The sequence below is a fragment of the Octopus bimaculoides genome, chromosome 8 (assembly GCF_046866305.1).
Source record: "Octopus bimaculoides isolate indiv1 chromosome 8, ASM4686630v1, whole genome shotgun sequence".
Classification (NCBI taxonomy): Eukaryota; Metazoa; Mollusca; class Cephalopoda; order Octopoda; family Octopodidae; genus Octopus; species Octopus bimaculoides.
In genome coordinates this window covers 91,055,101-91,075,787 of record NC_142935.1, presented here as the reverse complement: position 1 = coordinate 91,075,787, position 20,687 = coordinate 91,055,101, and the positions used below count along the sequence as shown (strand labels likewise).

At 37.2% G+C, this 20,687-nt stretch overlaps 1 protein-coding gene and 1 long non-coding RNA gene across 17 annotated transcripts in view; one reads left to right on the top strand and one right to left on the bottom strand.

The window, feature by feature from the left end:
• Positions 1-3,629, bottom strand: part of LOC149134502 (uncharacterized) — a 19,868-nt gene extending 16,239 nt beyond the window's left edge. Inside the window, exon 1 of the long non-coding RNA XR_016242941.1 lies at positions 3,496-3,629. This is a non-coding gene — a long non-coding RNA (uncharacterized LOC149134502). The remainder of the gene's footprint in view (positions 1-3,495) is intronic.
• Positions 1-20,687, top strand: part of LOC106880431 (tetraspanin-18) — a 595,429-nt gene that overhangs the window by 494,670 nt on the left and 80,072 nt on the right. Inside the window, exon 1 of one of the 16 annotated variants that reach the window (XM_014930352.3) lies at positions 3,849-4,052. The exons of 11 other annotated variants lie outside the window; for them this stretch is intronic. Coding sequence is in view for 2 of the 5 variants with exons in the window: in XM_014930347.3 (XP_014785833.1) it covers positions 8,270-8,437 (168 nt within the window). In the remaining 3 variants the exon portion in view is untranslated. Of the gene's footprint in view, positions 1-3,848; positions 4,053-7,958; positions 8,438-13,925; positions 13,950-20,687 lie in introns of those variants that run through there. 4 more of the 16 variants (XM_089356801.1, XM_014930347.3, XM_014930348.3 and 1 more) reach the window with 4 other exon arrangements.

Below are 20,687 nucleotides of genomic sequence, written 5' to 3'. Positions count from 1 at the left end.
GCTTTAAATTCTGTAACTATTTTTTTTTTTAATTTCTAGAAAAAGTTAGATATCCTCCGAGATTAAGCGTGGAAAATTACATCAATACACCAAATTTTAAAATTTTCACTAAAACTTTGAAATTTTCATAAGTGCAACCAAACAGCAAAGATCCAACTGCACTAGCATTCGGCTGAAACTAAGTTTTGATTAACATACAACTTACCGTCGTAAAGTAGTGAAAGTATTTAATCCTTAGAAAAATGGAAGTCTACTGCGAAAGAAACCGAAAATAGCAACAGTGACATCCTGTAAATTCATGTATACACCCACTGACAGAAACGTTAGCACGCCGGTCGAAATGCTTAACGGCATTTCGTCTATCTTTACGCTGTGAGTTCAAATTCCGCCGAGGTCGACTTTGCCTTTCATACTTTCGGGGTCGATAAATTAAGTATCAGTTGCGTACTGGGATCGATCTAATCGACTGGCCCCCTCCCCCAAAAGTTCAGGCCTTGTACCTCGAATAGAAAAGATTATTTTTTAAAAACTCTCTGGCATGTCTTATACATAGGAGTTTTTTGTTTGTTTTTAATGTCAAGTTAAAAATAAAATTCATTTAACATTTTAACTGAAAGACTTCTCATTACTTTTTAGTGAAGAGCGTATATATAAATTTTTACAAGGAAAAAAAAAAAATAGACAGTGAATCTTCAAAGCCACTATCAACCATAGCTTTGTAAAAGTTGTGTATGTGTGTGGGGGTTGTGATGAGGATGGAGGGACAAAGTCCAGTCTATGATGTAGTAGTTTAAGTGGTGAAAAGATTCAAGGAAAAATATGTACTCACACACACACGCTATATAATCAGTGCCGTCTTAAGACATGGGCACGTTGGGCAGTTGTCCAGGGGTCTCACGGGTCTTAGGGCCCAATTTTGGTCTATGTATTCGCATATTGTGGTTTGCTGTTAAAAAAATATATACTGTAGGGCCCAGTGATTGATATAATGCTGCTAAAACAGCTCTGTATGGTAATGTTATGTATGTATGTATGTATGAGACAGAAAGCTGTAACAATATATTCATATTAATGTGTTTATATGTCTAAAATTGTGCATGTGTGTATGCGCGCGCGCACCTAAGCCTCCACCCCTTTGCTTCGATAAAACAACCCAATAGCACAGAGAAGAAACAAGGTCACTTTAAGTCAGTCAGAGAAGATGAAATCTGAGAAGGGACCATCCCTTATTCTAACTGTTGGTTCCTAAGAAATCTCAACTTCGTTTTCTCTCCCGTCTCCGTCTCTCATATTAAACTTACTTCGTGTCTGGCTTTGTATATATTCTATATTGTTCCTTCTGTTGTTCAGTCAATAAAATATTGCCCAGCGAAGCTCTGGTGGCAAGTTAAAATTTTTCCTATGCTTTCTCCCTAAATTAGTTAATTTTAAAAGATAAAATTATTTCAAATCCTGTTGAATGGCTGTATACGTGGGGTGGTGGTTGATAATGACCCTTATCTTTTCAAGGGTTGATAAAATCTCATAGGTTAGTTTAAGCCTTTTATACTCCACTCCTTCCTTTTTTTCAGGTTTTTTTTTTCGTTTGAATTCTCAGCTATATTTTCCAGGAAATGTTTATTCGTTTTGCTCTTTTTTTTTTTACATTATATACATTTTATTTCTATCTAAAATGCACACCTTTTAGAACATTGCCATTTTATAAAATTTTGCTGGCAAATTCTTCAATTAACATAAACATTTATTTACGTGAAAGAAAATTACCTGAGAACTTTCTTCTAATTCTCCCAAATCTTTCAGCAAAAACTGTATTGAAACCAGCGATCTAGCACCGACAGCTAGCAAAGTCAAGCTACTCCAGACTGATGAAGGGCAACTACCCTGAAACTAGTCTCTGGATGCTGGCTTTCTTGGGTGGCGGTACTTATCTCCCCTGCTTGAAAACTTGAGGACACAGAACGCTTGTGTCATGTAGCCAACTAGAAACGGTGTTTCTTAGGGCTAGATAGCAACAGTATTCTTCCTTTTCCTAGGACTGTCACATTAAGTTGGCAACAAACCATCATTTTATCGTGCTGCTACTGCATAACTCTCTCTGAGAGATTTAGAAATGCAATATTTCTAATTTTGTATTGAAACCATTTGTGGGGAAGAGAGAAAAAATTGCACCAATCGCTTCAACTGGTCGCACACCGCAAGTTTCAACGGAACCTACGGAAGTAAGGCAGCACGCACGCAGCATTATCACGGACAATGGTGAGGCTAAGGCGCTAAAAAAGCGAGCTGCCAACGATGACAAGAACTTCGTGGTTAGTAGCCCAGTCCCTCCGAAAGTCTCAAAAGCCACAGGTTGGAAGAGATAGTTCACTGTCAGGTCCTAATACTTCAGGATTTTGTTCCGTTCGGATACGGAAGCAATGACCCTTCTATTTGCTGCAGCATCCAGGATGTAGGAAGGAGCAAAGGAGTCGCAGACTGTGGCATCCCAAATGGGGCACCTACCTCTAACCTAGGGACAGAGGGTAAGACCATCTGGTCTCTTTCCATCACAACTGGATAACTCCGTCGGCTCCAGAACTGAGTGGGTATTAATCCGAGCCAAGGCTCGCTTAATGGTTAGGCTTAGCTCGGTGTGACGAGCGAAGCGACCAGCATTTAGACAACAAGACAGACCGTGAATACCTATGGAGTTTAAGGGCCTACCACAGCGATATCTCAGTCCCCTGCAGATGTCAGCTCCCACTCCAAGTGCGATGGAGATGCAGAGTAAAATTCAAAGGTTGCTTGGCGGAGATAAGCATTCCTTTATTTTTTAAAAATATTTTTTGTTTCTTTGTAAGTTGATAAAATAAAGTACCAAACAAAAGTGCTCAATAGAGTCGATATAATAGTTTTTGATTTTCTTACATGAACTTGGACCCCAAAAGAAAAAAACATGTTAAGACGGCGGTCAATACCTACGTATACACACACACACACACATATATATATATATATATATATATATATATATATATATATATATATATATATATATATATATATATATATATATATATATATATATATATATATATATATATATATATATATATATATATATAGGATGGGTCAAAAGTCATGCACCAAAACATGATATTTTATTTATGTTATAATTATTCCTTTTGTTCACCAGTTTGTGTATTCATCATTATTTTACTCAATTAAAAAAAAAAAAAGAAATGGAGCATGTCTTTGACAGTTCTGATTGAACTTATTTTGTGCATCACTTTTGACACACCTTGTACATTTCTTGGTCTATAGTATCGTACGAAATTACTGACGAATTTAGTTACATACCGTTTATGGTCTAAGTTCAAATTTTGTGGTTGACGACAGCTGTCATTTTTCCTCCATCGATAATATGAATATCAGTCAAATACTGGAGCCGATATAATTAACTATACTTTAAGCCTCAGAAGAAAAAAAAAATCAAACAACAGGTTTACTACTTACTTAGAAACTATATTCGTGTCTCATATCTTTTCGGCTTGAGGCCAGATGTAGATCCTGTTTCTTTATGTTATGGAGTTCGCCAAGGCCAACTTTTCTGTTTATAGGGTACTTACGACTCCCCACCCCTGAATTAACCAGTAGCTATTTACACCTTACATTTATTATTTACAGCGCCGGCTTTGCAGTGCTACTGCTACTACTACAACTAGATGAATGAATTAATCGACTTCACCAAACTTCGTTGTTATGCAAATTAGACCTACGTAGTTCTGTCGGAATTTATATATCTATAAATAACTGCAATATAACATTCTATTTGATTAGGAAATGAATAATCGATCAATCCTCTCTCTCTCTTGTTTTTTTACTAAGAACAACCTATCCCTTTATTTTCTTAGCCTATAGAGACCAACCCGTTGTCTGTTCACATGCCTTCTTTATCATAAGAAGAGAAAAACGTGTTCACTTCAGTAGCACGCTGTTAGATTTACTTTTCATTTCTATCTTATTTTCAACTCTAACACATTTTGATATTTAAGAAACAATTTGATCATTCTGTAAGTATGTCATTATTATTTAAAATAAAATTTTATCTTTATTTTTTTCGCTGTACATTACTCGTGTATTGACATCCTGTTCGGCTATGGCTTAGGGCCTTCACCTCGTGTTTTGCTCTGGGTGTGTGTGTGTGTGTTTTCTGCTTTATTTTATATATAGCTTTGTGAGGGAATTCCATAGACAGAAACTGTGTGGAAGGCCGTCTTTATACTTTTTATTGGGGCACCACCTTAGTCGAACAGATCGATCCCAGTATTTTTCTTTTAAAAGCTTGCTACTTATTCTATCGATCACTGTTAGCCGAATCGCTACTTTACGGGGACGTGAACAAAACAGTATCGGTTGTCAAACAGTGGTAGAGGACATAGACACACATATATACATATATATTGTGTGCCTGTGATCAATTAGTGTTGGCTTGTTTACATCTCTGTAAATTTGCGGTTCGGCAAACACATCCGACAGAATAATTACAATGTCTTGAAAAGAATAAGTACTGGGGATCAATTTGTTCGACTCAACCCTTCGAGCAATTCATCGTCCAGCCTGGCCAGGCCACAGCTGCAATGGCTGAAACAAGTAAAAGAATAATAGAATAAATACACACATATTGTCAGAAAAAACCCCCAAACAAACAGAAGAATTTGGAGGAAGTTGGCGAGTTTTGACATCGGTAAATATTTTAATACGAAGTTCATGAGTTGAGCTAAGTTAGTGTGTTAGGGATGGAAGAGGGATATTTAAGTTTAAGGACGAAATGACCCGTTTGTCAGTAAGACATGACCACTTTATTTCGTTACCTCCCTTTTTTCCTGTTTTCTTATATTTTCAGTACTACACTGGTTCCCCTTTTCCCTTTACTTATTGCAGTCATCAAACTGCAATCATGCTGAGGCATCATCTTAAATTTTAGTTCAATGAATCTAATATACATATTTAAAGCACGGTACTTATTGTATCTATCTCTTTTGCCGCTAATTTAGGAGGCTGTAAGCACACCAACAGCGGTTGTCAAGCGATGGACACACATTATATATATATATATATATATATATATATATATATATATATAATTTTCCAGAGGATAGAGTGGTAAATAAATCGATCTTGGATATATCGAGTTTGAAGTTTCTATTTCTTTTAAATATACGAATTTAAAAGTTAAAAACCTTGAAATATATATATATATATATATATATACATATATATATATATATATATATATATATATATATATACATATATGAAAGAAGGTTTGAAAATGCACTTATTTTTTTAAAAATATTTATTTACTTAACCGGTTTCACTTTTTTAGAAAAAGTTTATCAAAAGTCTTTGAGAATAATAGAAAATATTAAAAAACAGTTCGAGAATTAAAATGCATATATACATTCTTTGATGATGAAATATATTTAAAGTATAAATCTTTGTATGAACTTTGTATTGTTACATACTGATTATCACACATTCTCTGATATTAAAATGAAAATGTTAAAAACAGTGTATGAAAATACACATATGGAAAAATACATATACATATTCTTTGACAATACATATACATATTCTTATACATATTCGTTGACAATAAAGTTTAAGAGGAACTGACCTGGCTTTTTCCTCTTGTGTATATTGAGGGAATGTTTTACTGTCTTAAGAGACAGTATGACTGGCTAGCTGGGGTGGGAGGGAAGAAGAGTTAAAACAGATTTTTAAATTTTATTTTTGGTTGGTCTGTGACAGCTTTCATCAGTTTCTGCCTACCGAATCCAATCACAAGACTTGGGCCGACCCGAGGCTTATTTCCTGTAATTTTGAAGAAAAAAAAAACTGCGACGTTTTTAAAGACGTGATTTATGTAGATGAAAATTGTGATATATGTAGACCTATGTAATATGTGATACGTTTTTTTGTTTGTTTTTTTTACTGGTTTACTCTAGCTATAGAGTCTATAACCATACACTTTGGAGTTTATCTAAGGCCAGTGAGATGTTTGCGCTGCACATTCCTTAGGAACAGTTGCAAGTCAGTAGCTGCAGGAAAAGACATTTGCGGCGAAGGGATTCCAGAGGACCGTTGCTCTCGCGTAGAACGACTGGGTGTAGGGATCATTGCAGGACCTGGTATGTAGGCGGGGGTGGGGGATGAACACAATAATGGTGATAAGTATCTGATTCTGGAATAACTTACATCTTTTCCACAAGTTTCGGAAGTCCTGTGAAGAGTTAAGACATTGCTTCATCTCCTTACTAAAAGACAAACACACATCCATTCATACAGTTCTATAAATAGTGGAATACTAGCCTAGCTAATATGTCCAGCATGATAACTTTAATTAACTAAACCAATATTTGTACCAAGGGCTTGGGAACTAAGGGGCAAGGGTGACAACTCATAATCAACGAAAGGCTCTGTTCGAAATGTCAGTCCTCTTTTCTACCTCAGATTAAAGTATATAGTTTATTGTCCTTTCGTCAACTGTTTGCATAAAATTTATGGTCACAAACCATCACCACTAGTTGTCTCGGATGCTACTGTTTCACTTTGGTAGTTGTTTTTTCAACCTGTTTTAAACACGCATGAACCACCTTTTATTATATATACACACACACACACACACACTCATATACTTATTCATTTGCACAACTTTTTCTTCAATATACATGTCAAGACTTCTACCTGCTTCTCTCTCTCACACACACACACACTCATTCAAGCACACTTACAAACTCTTAACCCTTCCTATACCAACTACGTGTTGTTGATATAAGTCACCTCTCACTACATCTCTAGAAAAATATACTTCCTTTCGCCCACTGTGTCTCATATATTTACGAACATTTCTTGACACGACCAAATCTTCAAGGTTTCTGCCACTTCTACTCTGTCTCTCATCTTCCCCTTCCTTCTATCTCTTTGTTTCCTTTTCTTTCTATATCTCGCCTGAGATAAAATCTATTCTGGTATCCATATGTGGGATTTTATTCCCCCATCCCTCGATATTGAGACAATTCAATCAATGAATATTAACCTTCTCCTAGTTGGAAATTCCCGCTTTAAAGACAAACTGGGGTGGGATTCACTTAAAAGGCCGTTTTAAATATACCTATGCCTGAATTGATTTATTGATTGACATGCGGATAGATATTTTGATTAATAGCTACATAAACTGATTGACCAACAGATTAGACTAATAGCTAGCTAGAAGATAATGAGTGAACCCCTTCAGGCTTGATATCAATTCCACTAGTAACATGTTAAGATGGAAATGTAGAATTAAGCCCTGTCTACAGTTTACACATATATTTCTCCCGTATATATTGACTAGTCTAATATTGGGGTATATAAACCCAACGGAATAATGTCTATCATGTATATATATATATGTCAAGAACGAGGAAGTGAATTAGGTGTTTAAATGAGAGAGAGTTGAACTTTTAGTCTTATATAGTTTATTTGTTTTATTTCGCATTTATTACAGAATTAATTTGTGGTTGAGAGACAGCAGTAGACTGGAGGGGAAGGGCTCTAATACAATACCGTCCGTGGGATGGAGCGGGAGATACACACTCGGGTTGGACTGAAAACGTAGCCTGTTCCCTTCTAAAATATCGTTTATGTACTTGAGAGAGTGGGGAACAAAGAATGATATGATGGAGGGGGTTTGATAGCTACACACTCACACACGCGCATACATTCAGATTGAAATAAGTTATGGCCTCCTCATCTGTATTTTCAACAGGGAAAAAAAAAAATATATATATATAAAGAGTGAGAAGATAGTGAAATAGAAGCGAGGATAAAAGTTCTCACCAGTCAATATCTAACATGTTTTCTGTTCCCCCGCATCAAGTGTCTTTCAGCCTACAAGTTTATATAGTTTTCAGTTTAGATGGTAAAAGGGACCAGAATTGATGTATATAATGAGAAAGGGACTTTACTCGTCTCTTGTCCCTAGAGTGAGAGGATAAAGTAAGGAGGGGAATAACTAGTGAGAGAAAGAAAGGATAAGCTGATATATGATAGGGATGATGTGAATAGTGGGAGAATGAAGATGTTAGCCCTTTAGTGATGGGATTAGTGTGAGGAGTGAGCAAGAAAGTGTGTAGTAAAGAGGAGAGAGGGAGGATAAGAGAACTTGAGAGTCGTCCCTCACCTCGATGCTAGGTGTCGCTCTACATCTCCAAACTTTTTTTTATTTCCGCTGGTGTGGCGAGCGATGAGGGTTGGACCTAAAGAGTCGTCACCTTCTAAACTGAGGAATTACCCGTTATCTAGTAGTAGTGGAGGTAGTATTAGTAGTGGTACTACAGCAACGACTGCTACTACTGGAACTGTACCAGTGAACGTTTACGTCGATGACAATGATGATGACGACGATATAATGGTAAGAGTTCTTTCAAACAAGAAACTTCAGAACATCTGCTTATTTCATTTTTATAGAACTGTTGCTCTATTCATGTGTTGGTGCTAGTATTATTGTGATAGCGTGTAGTAGCACTAATCTTTTAATAATGATTTAATGTAGTGTTGGTGATGTAGTATACATAATGATATATATGGTGCTGACAATGATATGTAGTGATAAGTGTAATATTGAAGATGTGGTAGTAGTCATGGTGATGTACTAATAAATGATAATATAGTGCCTGTCCTGAGAGTGGTTATATATAATGGTGGACAGTGAGGTTTTTGTGATTGTGTTGATATTATATTGTTCTGTAGTATAATACAGAGATAAGATTGTGGTTTTGATGGCAATTATGCTTGTGGTGTTTATACATATAGGTTACATATATGTTTTTGTGTGTTAAGAAGTTTGCTTCCCAACCACTCGGTTCCGGGTTCAGTCCCATTGCATGGCACCTTAGGTAAGTGTCTTCTACAGTAGCCTAGCCTCGGGCCAGCCAGTCTTGTGAGTGGTAAACGGAAACTGAAAAAAAGCTCGTCGTATATATATATATATATATATATATATATATATATGTGTGTGTGTGTGTCTGTTTGCCAACTCCCATCATTTGATAACTGATGTTAGTATGTTTACACCCCCCCCATAACATTAGCGGTTCGGCAAAAAGATGCCGATAGAATAAGTCCTGGGGTCGAATTGTTCGACTAAAGGCGGTGCTCCAGCATGACTGAAACAAGTAAGAAAAATAAAAAAAATATATGTATATATATATATATATATATATATATATATTGTTTTAATTCTTTCCACGACTGTTGACATCGTGACGTGGTGATATACTGTGTGTGTATATATATATATATATACATATATATATATATATATATAAATGAAGTTTGAAAACGCCACTATATAAGATAGATTTTAATTTTCTCTTGACAATATACAACAACTTTATATATATATATATATATATATATATATATATATATATATATATATTTCAGTGTTGAGAGTTTGTGTTGTAGCTTAGTGTCTTGTAATGTAGCTTTTATAAACTGTTGCTTGATACTTTTTATTGGTGTTATAGCAATCGACGCTGGTATACTATTAGTAGTGATGGTGTAGTGTTGTTGTTTGCTTCTTGGGACGAAGTCAGAGTTCCTTAAAAAAAAAAAGTACAGTGTTGTTAGTTGGTAGTATATACGGTTATTATATATATAATAACCGTATAGACAATGTTATGGTTATCTTATTGTTTGATCATGTTGTATCTATTTGTAACAGTGGTGTATAGTGCTTCTGTTGTAATCTGTATTGGTTAATGGTAATATTTATAATGTTCACAAGCTTGGCTGAGTGGTTTAAGACTACACTGCTTAGCATCTAGGCCGACCCAAGACTTGTGAGGGTGACCCACCCTTGTGAGTAAAACGGTTGTCATTAGTCAGAATTACATTGTAGATATAAGTCTGTGAAATATTCAGCCACGTACACGTTAATTTAACGAGAAGATGGATAGGTCAGTTGATCGAACAATTGGAATGCTGATTGATTATCGAAACCGATTTAGTTGTGATTGTTACTGATGATCAAGAGCAGTCTAGCAATGATTGTGTTTTGGTATATTTTAAAATTTCCTTTTATTAAAGTGTGTGAATTACAAGTGTTTCAGAATGTGTAAATATAAAATGAAAAATACTGAGATATTTTAATGGAGACAGTTATTCTGGAGGCAAGATGAAAGGAGATAGTTAAAAAGTTTGAAAAAGATAAACTTTCTTAATGCGAATTGCATATTATTTTGATATTACGAAAAATACGGCGGAAAAAAAAATAACCCGAAGAAATTCGATTTAATTTGTGACAGCTATTTCCAAAGTCGCTGTCCAACAGGAGTTGGTAGGATGGGATTTGGCTGTTATTTCCCGCAGGTCAGACGACTATGTAGAGACCTTCATTGATTCATGTCGCTTCTGTCGCTGCTGCTGTTTTTTTCTTTTACTTCTTATTTTTCATTTATGGTTATTATTGGTGTGTACTGTAGCAAAGTGATGTCAACATCCCACATGTGCCAACAACTCTTTGATGTTTCTACACAAAGACATGCTCATTGCAAATAACTATATTTTCATATAATTTCACCGAGTCCCTGGGGCAGGTTTTCAATTCTACCTGACACCGCTATTAATAATTAATTCTTTCTAATTTTGGCGCAGGAGAGCAAGCAATTTTAGGAGAGGTGTAAATAGTTAACATAGACCCCAGTACTTCAGTGGTATTTATTTCATCGTCCCCATGACAGGCAAAGCCTACCTCAACGGAATTTGAACGTAAGGAGATAAGAAGAAATAGAGCTGAGCATTATGTTGGACGCTCTATTAATGATCGGTAATTAACCAATAATTAGTCATTATTAATTTAATTCCATTCGATGACGTCACGATGTCTCGATGGTCGTAGAATTAAGCAACAGTCTGAAAGCTTAAAATAACAAACAATTAGTAGAAATGACGAACACCACCACATCCCGTTTCTTTAACTTACCACTCAGGTCTCGAATGTCTATTTATAGAAAAAGCAATTCGTAAGTAGTTTGCTGACGTCACTCACTGCATAAAGTATATTTGCATCATTGATACAAAGGGTCTGCTTGTGTTTGAGGATTATAGTGGATGTTGTTCTTTATATCAATCACTGTTGTTTGTTATTTGGAACAAGATCAGTCATTTTTAGAGGTTGAGGATCAGTCGATACATTGTACTTCAGTACTTGACTAGTATATTTTAGTAAGTCCGTAACGATAGATAATAGTCCTTTCTACTATAGGCATAAGGTCTGAAATTTGGGAGAGGGGAATAGTCGATTACATCGATGCCAGTACTCAACTGGTACTTAATTTATCGACCCCGAAAGGATGAAAGGCAAAGTCGATCTCGACGATATTTGAACTCAGATCGTAGCGGTAAACGAAATACCGCTAAGCATTTCGCCCGGTGTGCTAACGATTCTGCCAGCTCGCCGCCTTAATTCGATTATATGACTTACAATGTAATTTTAGTAGAAATAACGAGCATTATATACAATGTAATAATTAGATTATGGCAATCAATCGGTGAGTCTCAGAAATGCCATTCGCGACAATTGTATTTCTGAGATTCAAAACGATTGATTGCTTGGATTATATACACATCACTTATTTGTATTTTGTTATGCGCGTGATTCCCTGGTCCGTGACAAAATTGTCTTGCATGGTCCATGGTAATAAAAAGGTTGGAGACCGCTTCGACGCTCTAATGATCGTACCTGACCCTGCTAAAATTTGAACTTAGAACAGTGTATATAATTCGAACATTGGTACTTGGCCACGAATTATAGGAGGTGGACAATAGTCGAGTTCATGGAATTCCCGGTACATGATTTATTAGCTTTAAAAAAGATGAAGGGACGTAACTAAATCCCGCAAATTGTTTTTGTTAACAGTCACTTAACTCCTTGAGTCCTTTAAGCGTTATATGAGACTTAAGTGTTTGTAAACTGACTTCTTGAGTCTCAGCTCAACCCGGATTTAACGGATCTCTGATTAAACGTATCACAGTCGTTACTATCATCTTATATATCAGAGATTAACTATATTGGCAAATGTATCGTTTTTATAAGAAGGTAGGATGTGGATTGAGGTTGATTTAGCTACTGTTTATAGTAGGTCAAGCAACTCAGGTTCTGTTCTTAGCTGTTATTTAGTATGTAATAGGTGGTGATGGTGGTAGTGGGTTGTATATCGTTGTCGGTGTATTGGTAAGTTCTTTTCTGTGCATTGAATGGTGATGGGAGATTTTATTTTAGCTCCTGGCCAGCTCTGATTAAGGAAACACGATCAAAAATAAAATGGTCTCAAGGCTAAAATTCGGAGTAATATAGTCGAGGGGCTGCATTGATACACTGAATGGTACACAAAATGTTTATCAATTAAAATGTGTTCCTTTTCAAAAATAAAAGCATAGATAATTTTTAGCGACTTACAAAAAAATAGTAAAATTTTTTAGTTTTCAAATTATCTCCCCTCCTTTCTGAGAGTTGCTAACCATTACCGCTAGGTTGTTTTTGTTTTTCTTTCTCCTTCTGAGAGGGAAATTTCAACTGCATTCACTACATCAAAAGGCACTCAAGTTTCGATCGTTCCTTTTCTTTCTTCAGACAGTGCCCACACGTGCTCACCGCTTTTTTTATTATCAGGTGTAGGTACAGGCAAAAGCATCGCTGTGATAAGACATTTTCTTCCCAATCACATGGTTCCGGATTTAGTATCAAAACGTGGCAACTTCGGCTATTGTCATATATATATATATATAGGCGTTTGTCTCAAATTGTTTTTACTAAAAAACATTCTCCAGAGTATTTCCAGGGGTACTGCGGAAACAAAATCTGAAAGATTCCAACCAAAATGGAGAAATTCCAACTTGTTGGTGCTTCCTAACTCCGACGTCCACCTATATATGTTTGTGTTTGTCCGCACCGTCGCTCGTCAGCCAGTGTCGGTTTGTTTACGTACCCGTAAATTAGCGATTCGGCAGAAATTCTTCAAAATGATGCCCCACCATAGCTGCAGTCTCATGGCTGAAACAACTAAAGAGAAAATAGGATATCATCCGAGCGAGATGTATTCCCTAGTGCATTCTGAATGGCATATGCGTTGTGTTTCTTCTAATCCTTGTATGTTGAGTAAATAAGAATTGAAGAAATGACATCACGTAATTCATGTGACGCTCGTGCATTTGTGTGTGTGTGTGTATGTATGTGTGTGTGTAGATATGTGTATGTATATAGGTGTATATTTGTATATGTGTATGTGTGTGTTTGTATGTATGTCTATATATACAGGTCGTCGTCGACTTACAACTAGCCAGTCGGAACCAATTGTCATAAGACAACGACCTGTATGTGTGTATAGGTACTACTAAAGCAGCACGGGCCCGAACGCGCAGTCGCGCGTCCGCGCTAGCTAGTCGTGAGTGGTCGATCCTAACCCTAACCCTAAACACGTATTCATTTGCACACGCGGGTTAGGGTTAAGGATAGGGTTAGGATCGACCACTCAAGACTAGCTAGCCCGGACGCGCGACTGCGCGTTCGGGACCGTGCTGCTTTAGTAGTACCGTGTGTGTATGTATGTATGTGTATGTATATATATATATATATATATATATATATATATATATATATATATATATATATATATATATATATATATATATATATATATATATATATATATATATATGTGTGTGTGTGTGTGTTACTTTAACGTTAACCTCCTCTGCCGGAAGTAGATCCTACGTCTCTGTGATGGCGGCCATGTTCTATCTTTGAAATCATTCTCAATCGAATGGCTAGATGCGAAAGAGATAGTCCTCTTAACACTGGTATCAACCACTTCTACACCATAGTAATTTCTCTCTTTTAGCCCAAGTAGCACTAAATAGAGGTAAGATACGTGCCCGAGTTATAGGCTTTGTTGTCTTTGTAGTTTTAATGTTTTATATCCATTCCAATGTGACAACTGTTGAACCGGCATTTCTTCTCAAATTATGCTTTGTGTTTGGTGCCCTTGCCTAATTCCAAGGCGGTCTTTAACTGGGTACACTTGTGACCACATACATTCCAGTCGTAACTATCCTGCCTTTTATTCAGATGGCTTTAATGATGTTTGCACCTTCCTTTTCATTGACATAATAGGAGGCATATTTTGGTGTTATTTCCAGCAGATCAAGAAAGCGCAAGGATATGCCCTTGTTGATTATGAAGTCAGTTGGTGGTCCTTAAGATTTCTGTTAGAAAACTTGGTCAAACTCCAGTGTTTGACCCGAGCAAAAAAAGGGGGGGGGGCAACAGGTGTAAAACAACATGTAGTAAACGAATTTGAAAAACAAAAAATGCGAAGTGGTGGTGGGGAGGAAAGGACTCGGAAAATTCACATTGGGATGTTCCGGGTCCTCTCTCTACTTCCCCGTTCGTCGGCGAAATTTTTTTTTTCATATTCGTTGACTACACATTATTTTACACCTAGTATACTTTTTTTTTTTTTTTCAATTTTTGTGACGGTTGGTGGGTGGGGTGCGGACTCGGATAATTCACACGGATTCAGTAACCCCATTTCGACACCCTGTCACAAAAATGAAAAAAAAAAATACTGTAATAGGTGTAAAACAACATGTAGTCAACGAATATGAATGTTCCGAGTCTTCTCACCCCACCCCCGTTCGCCAGCGTGCATTTATTTTTCGTTTACTACAGGATGTTTTACACCTATTACACTTTTTTTTTTTTGTGACCGGGTGTCGAAGTGGGGTTATTGGATTGTGTGAATTATCCAAGTCCGCACCCCACCCACCCCCGTCACAAAAACTGAGAAAAAGAATAGCGTACTAAGTGTAAAATAATGTGTAGTAAACGAATATGAAGAAGGAAAAAATTCGCCGACGAACGGGAAACTGATGAGAGAACTCGGAACATTCCCGATGTGAATTTTCCAAGTTTTTCCCCAGCGCGCATTTTTTTTGTTTTTTTCATGCACAATTAAAAAAAAAAAAAATTTGCTCTGGTCAAACACTGAAATTTCACCGAAAACTTAAGTGGTTTTTACTTTTGAGGTGGGTGAAGGAATAGTTTATCAATTTTGGAATATACTTAAGGATGATTTTTTTTTCAGGAATTTTCAAGCGTTTTCGTAAAGCATTCACTTACTGCTGAATAGTCAGGTTACAATGTATCCTTCCCTTTTTAAGGGAGTCGTACGCTTTATAGATTTCGCTGCTATTTTTAGCAGAGCGAAGCTATCGCCTAGAGGCCCTCGTGGAGGGAGATTTATAAAAAGTTCCTCGCTGAACTTTTAGAATATCAACATGAAGAAAATTATTCAACTTTATTGCTTCCCAGAATATCCCATCAAAATAATGAAAGCAACATGGTGTATTCAGTAATAAATTCACTAGAATTGTACTGTTTCACCTTCTGAACATTTCAAAATTTGTTCCATTCCTTAGACTGAAAATGTAATTTTAAAAAATTGCAAGCAAAATGTATTTTATACACTTCAGGTGTTAATAAAATTTAGACTTCAAATCTAAACAAAATATATTTATACACTTGAAATGCAAACGGGGCGTGACTGCAGAACTGTGTATTAAACAGACTTTGATTCTCATAATTTTCTTTAAAATACATAGCTTTTAATGAAATTTATGTGAGATACATTTTAGATGTAGATTATAATTACGTGGGTTAAGGAATCGAAAATATTTTCGGGAAAGACTTCCTCCCCGACCCCCATTTTCTCGCAATATACGAATTTACTTTGTTATCCAGTTCCTTAGTCTGTCCATTATACATCAATACATATTTTTATCTTACAGGGCAGGGGTGGGTAACTTTGAGGTTCCTGTGTGTTTGCAATTGTCTTTTTGTCAGACTGGGTATGGGGAAGGTTGGTGTCTGTAGGAAGTGGTTGGGGTAAAGTGGGTATGGGTGAGGGCCAGGTGGGTGCGGGTTGGGTCATTCTTTACCACATGTGTCCTTTTCTTTTTCTTTTCTTCTCTGCTTCTTCCTCGATGGTCATGTCCTTTTCCTTCATGGACTATGGAGCACTTACCACTCTGTCGCTCTCTTCAGCCTTTTCCAGTGGTGAAGGGCAGTCTGCTTTAATGTGGCCCTTCAGGCCACATTTATAACACCACAGAATTCTTTCCTCCACTCTAACTTACAAAGTAGTTTCACCCACTAAGATATTTTCTACCATCTTTTCCAGGTCCTCCTCTATGACCTGTACCATCATTTCAAAGGTTTGTCCTCTCCAATACCTTTTGGGTGTTCTGGTGGCCTGCAGGACCACCACCTCCTCCTCCATGCCCAGCAGTATGGCAGCCACCAGCCAGGCTACATTCACTTCTGGTGGTATATCTTCCACCTGAACCCTGGAGGTATGTCTCCCAAAATACATGGGCAGAAGCACTACCTCATCTGTCTTCAGCGGCGTGGCTGAGTACAGTCTGGCAGTTGCTGTCTCCTTAAACTGCACCTCCACCGTTCCATATTTTTGTCCCCTGGCAAGGTATGACATCTCCTGCCGGACTGACCTCAGTGCCTTTTCCACCTGTGCCTCTGACACTACTTCTATTTTCCACTAAACAGGAAGAGCTATTCTAAGAGCACGATCTGCCTCATCTTCGAAACGCCAAGTTTAGAATAGAGGCAGCTGATGAAGGAAAAGTTCCATATGTGGCTTGTCTGTTTTCCTATGTGTTCGTTCTGTTGTCTGTAAAAAATGTCCGTTTTTGTGCTTTATGTTCCTGTTCCTTTTTTGACGTCCTGTACCCGGATATGCATCTATATATACATGTAGATGTAGGTATGTACATATATGTATGTATACATATGCTCATATATCATTTCTATTATTATTATTATTATATATATATATATATATATATATATATATATAATTATTACAAATTAAAAGGGTAAAGGATTATCAATTTATTAATTCATTAATAAATCAATAATTAATAATTTTTACCAAGCCCATCGGTATGTAAGCACCATTATTGGTGGAGAACTTATTTAAAAGCTCATATATATTTATAAACATAATTAAGGGATCAGCAAATATTTGCTTCACCATATACTGAAGTTCAGAAATAGCAGCTAAAAAAGCTGAGACTCCCACATATAGCATCACTTGCTTTTTTAGCTGCTATTTCTGAACTTCGGTATATGGTGAAGCAAATATTTGCTGATCCCTTAATTATGTGTGTATGTATATATGTCCTCTTGTCTTACCACCATGTGATACTTGTGAGCGTCACCATCATACAAGTGGTGTCATTTATTTCTAATTATCAATGAAAATCCTGTCTTGCCATGGGAAAATGTCATTTTGCTTGGAAGTGGATGAGGGTTGGCAACAAAAAAAGCATCTGATTGTAAAGGAAAACCTGCTTCAACAAAACCTGACTGACCCATGCAAAAAACATGAGAGTAGACGTTAAATCAAATAATGACTTGATGAGCTTCTGTATACCAGTTCTATTAACAAGGCATTGCCGAAGATTCTCTGCAGATGGTCTGAACCGGAGATCATGTGATATTGCAGCAAACTTCATAAACGTAGACACATGACTGCACCTCTACAATTTGTGAGTGGCGCGTTGCTGTACTCGAGAAGACTTGCCCACCACAACAGAATTGAGATCCTAAAACCAAGATGTCACATAAAAAGCATTGGTGTGAGTACTGGGGATAGTATAGTGCTTTGTAAAAAGCACTGAGTACACTCTGTGGAGTGGTTGGCATGAGGAAAGGCATCCAATCATAGAAACTGGTGTAGCCCTTAGCCATGCCATTTCCTACCAAGCTGCCCAATCCATGCCAGCATGGAAACATGTTAAATGTTGATGATGATGCTGGTGAGAGGCCTTGCTTGTCTCCTGGCTACATGTTGTACAACCATTATGTTAGGACTGAACCACTTTAGCAAATTTGGAGAAAGAAAGGAAGACAAATTAGAATCTCATAGTTTGTTCAAAGCCCCCCCCCCCTATATTCCTACCTACCTATCTACCAGTACACTTACCACATTACTAGAGCTGCCACTATTCACTACTTATGCCACGCTCTTTCTGTTTTTCTTCAAGAACCTGCTGCTTGCTGCCTGCTTGGTTTCTATGGAGATAAAAATAGTCTTGCTATGTGTTGGTTATTCTACTTCTTCATCTTAACCCTCTTCTCATTTCTTAGTTCTTTGTTTCATCATCATAATCTTGTTGGTGTATGTTGATGGGTGTGTGCACTTTCACTTGAGGTTGTTTTACATCCAGTCATAACTGTGTTGGTGTTGGTTATATGTTGGCAGAATTGGTTGAAATGGCAATGGTGGTGGTAGTATTGTTGCTGTTTAGTTCAAGGTTGACCCTGATCTAGCAGACCTATGATCAAAGGCATTCCAGTCGTGACAATCTTGCCTTTTTCCTATGTGTAGTGAATCCAGGACCACATTATAACACACATCCTTTTCTAAGAAAGTACTGTGATATTTGAAATAGATTTAGCTGCTGTTTCTGCAGATCAAGTGACTATATGGAAACATTATCATTGGTTTTTATTGTTCCCAAATTGAGTTCTGATTGTGTAGACCCAAGATTTAAGCTGTTCCATTTATGACCATCACGTCAGACTATATTTAGGAGGACAACATTGTCTAACATATTACCTTTTTACTTCTTTGGGTCAATGGGTTGCGACTCTACTGGGTTTAGGCAAACAAATCGGCTCCAGTTTTTTTTTTTTTTAAATAAAAACCCAGTTACTTTTCCTCTCTGTCTCTTGCTAATCTGCTATCACAGGAACATAAACAAACCAACACTTGTCAAGTGGTGAATGGTGGAGGACAAACACACACACACACACATACATATATATATATATATATATACACATGACAGGCTTCTTTCAGTTTTGATCTACCAAATTTACTCTTAAGTTTTGATCAGCCTAGGGTTACAATAGAAGCCACTTGCCCAAAGTGTTGTGCATGGTTGGGAAGCAAGCTTCTTAACACAACCATATCTGCTGCTTTAAAAAGGAAAGTAAGATAATAGGGAGATTTGGCTGCTATTTCTAGCAGATCTAGCAACCGCATACAGAAATGGTGGTGGTGATTTTGTAACTAGCTGTTAATGTTGTTTCATCCCCAATCGATAGTTATAATCAAAGACACTCCTCATATGACCGTCCCATCTTTTAATCATACATAGTATATCTAGAACTACATTATTATTATTCACTATATCTTTCCTGTAAGAACTTATAGTGTGATTTATGAGGTATTAGGTTGGTATTTCTTGCAAGTCCAGCAATCATGTTGAGTAGTGGTTCCCAAACTTTTTCAGGCTGCTGTCCCCATGACACTCAAGCCACATTTCTAGTGCCCCCTTCTCCCCAGCACTACAAATGTAGGCCACTTTCTGCAGCAAAATTCAAAACAGTATTTTACGAATACTTAACCTAACCCTTTTTTGGGGGAGAGGGAGGGGGGCTACATCACCCCCTTTTGGCCACCCTATTATTGCCCTGCTTTTCTTTAACACCCCTCTTGATCTTTCCACTGCCCACTTTGGGAACCACTGATGTAGAGGCTCCCTTGATACCTGTCCCTCCCATTTAACGTCATGTCAAGTTTCAGGGAACTTGAATCTTGAGATTATGTCCCCTTTTGTTGTTGCCAAGTGATTGTTCTACCATCTCTGGAAGAAGAGATAATTCCAATAAATCAAGAACTTATCTTGTTATTTGATGTGCCCTTAACTATCATTTTTTTTTTAATAAACCAGTTATTTAGTTTTTACTAAATGCGACGGTGGAGGCGCAACGGCCCAGTGGTTAGGGCAGCGGACTCGCGGTTTCGATTCCTAGACCGGGCGTTGTGAGTGTTTATTGAGCGAAAACACCTAAAGCTCCACGAGGCTCCTGCAGGGGATGGTGGCGAACCCTGCTGTACTCTTTCACCACAACTTTCTCTCACTCTTACTTCCTGTTTCTGTTGTGCCTGTAATTCAAAGGGTCAGCCTTGTCGCACTCTGTGTCACGCTGAATATCCCCGAGAACTACATTAAGGGTACACGTGTCTGTGGAGTGCTCAGCCGCTTGCATGTTAATTTCACGAGCAGGCTGTTCCGTTGATCGGATCAACTGGAACCCTCGACGTCGTAAGCGACGGAGAGCCAACAACTAAATGCGACTAACCATTCAGTTATTTTCTTTGTGTGTTTATGGATGAACAGGTGTATACATATATATGTAAGGTATATTTGTATAGGTATATATATATAGGAGTATATGTGGGCATAGGTCTGTCTGTGTGTGTACATGTTCAAAATCTCTATCATTAGATTCCGGCTGGTCGAAACAAATGCCTCTTTATTTAAAACAATACTTGACTCATTGCGGTCTCTCTCTATCTCTCTCTCTCTCTCCCCCCCCCCCCCATACACTTAAACGATTTGCTTCTGTCTGTCTGTGCCATATATTTAGTTCTGTGTATATTTGCGTCTGAACACACACACATACACACACACACACATATATACTGTGTCTGCAAACGCACACTTGTATGAATGAATATATATTTTTTCGTGTATGAAAACTTGCATGTATATGATGTGAATGGGAG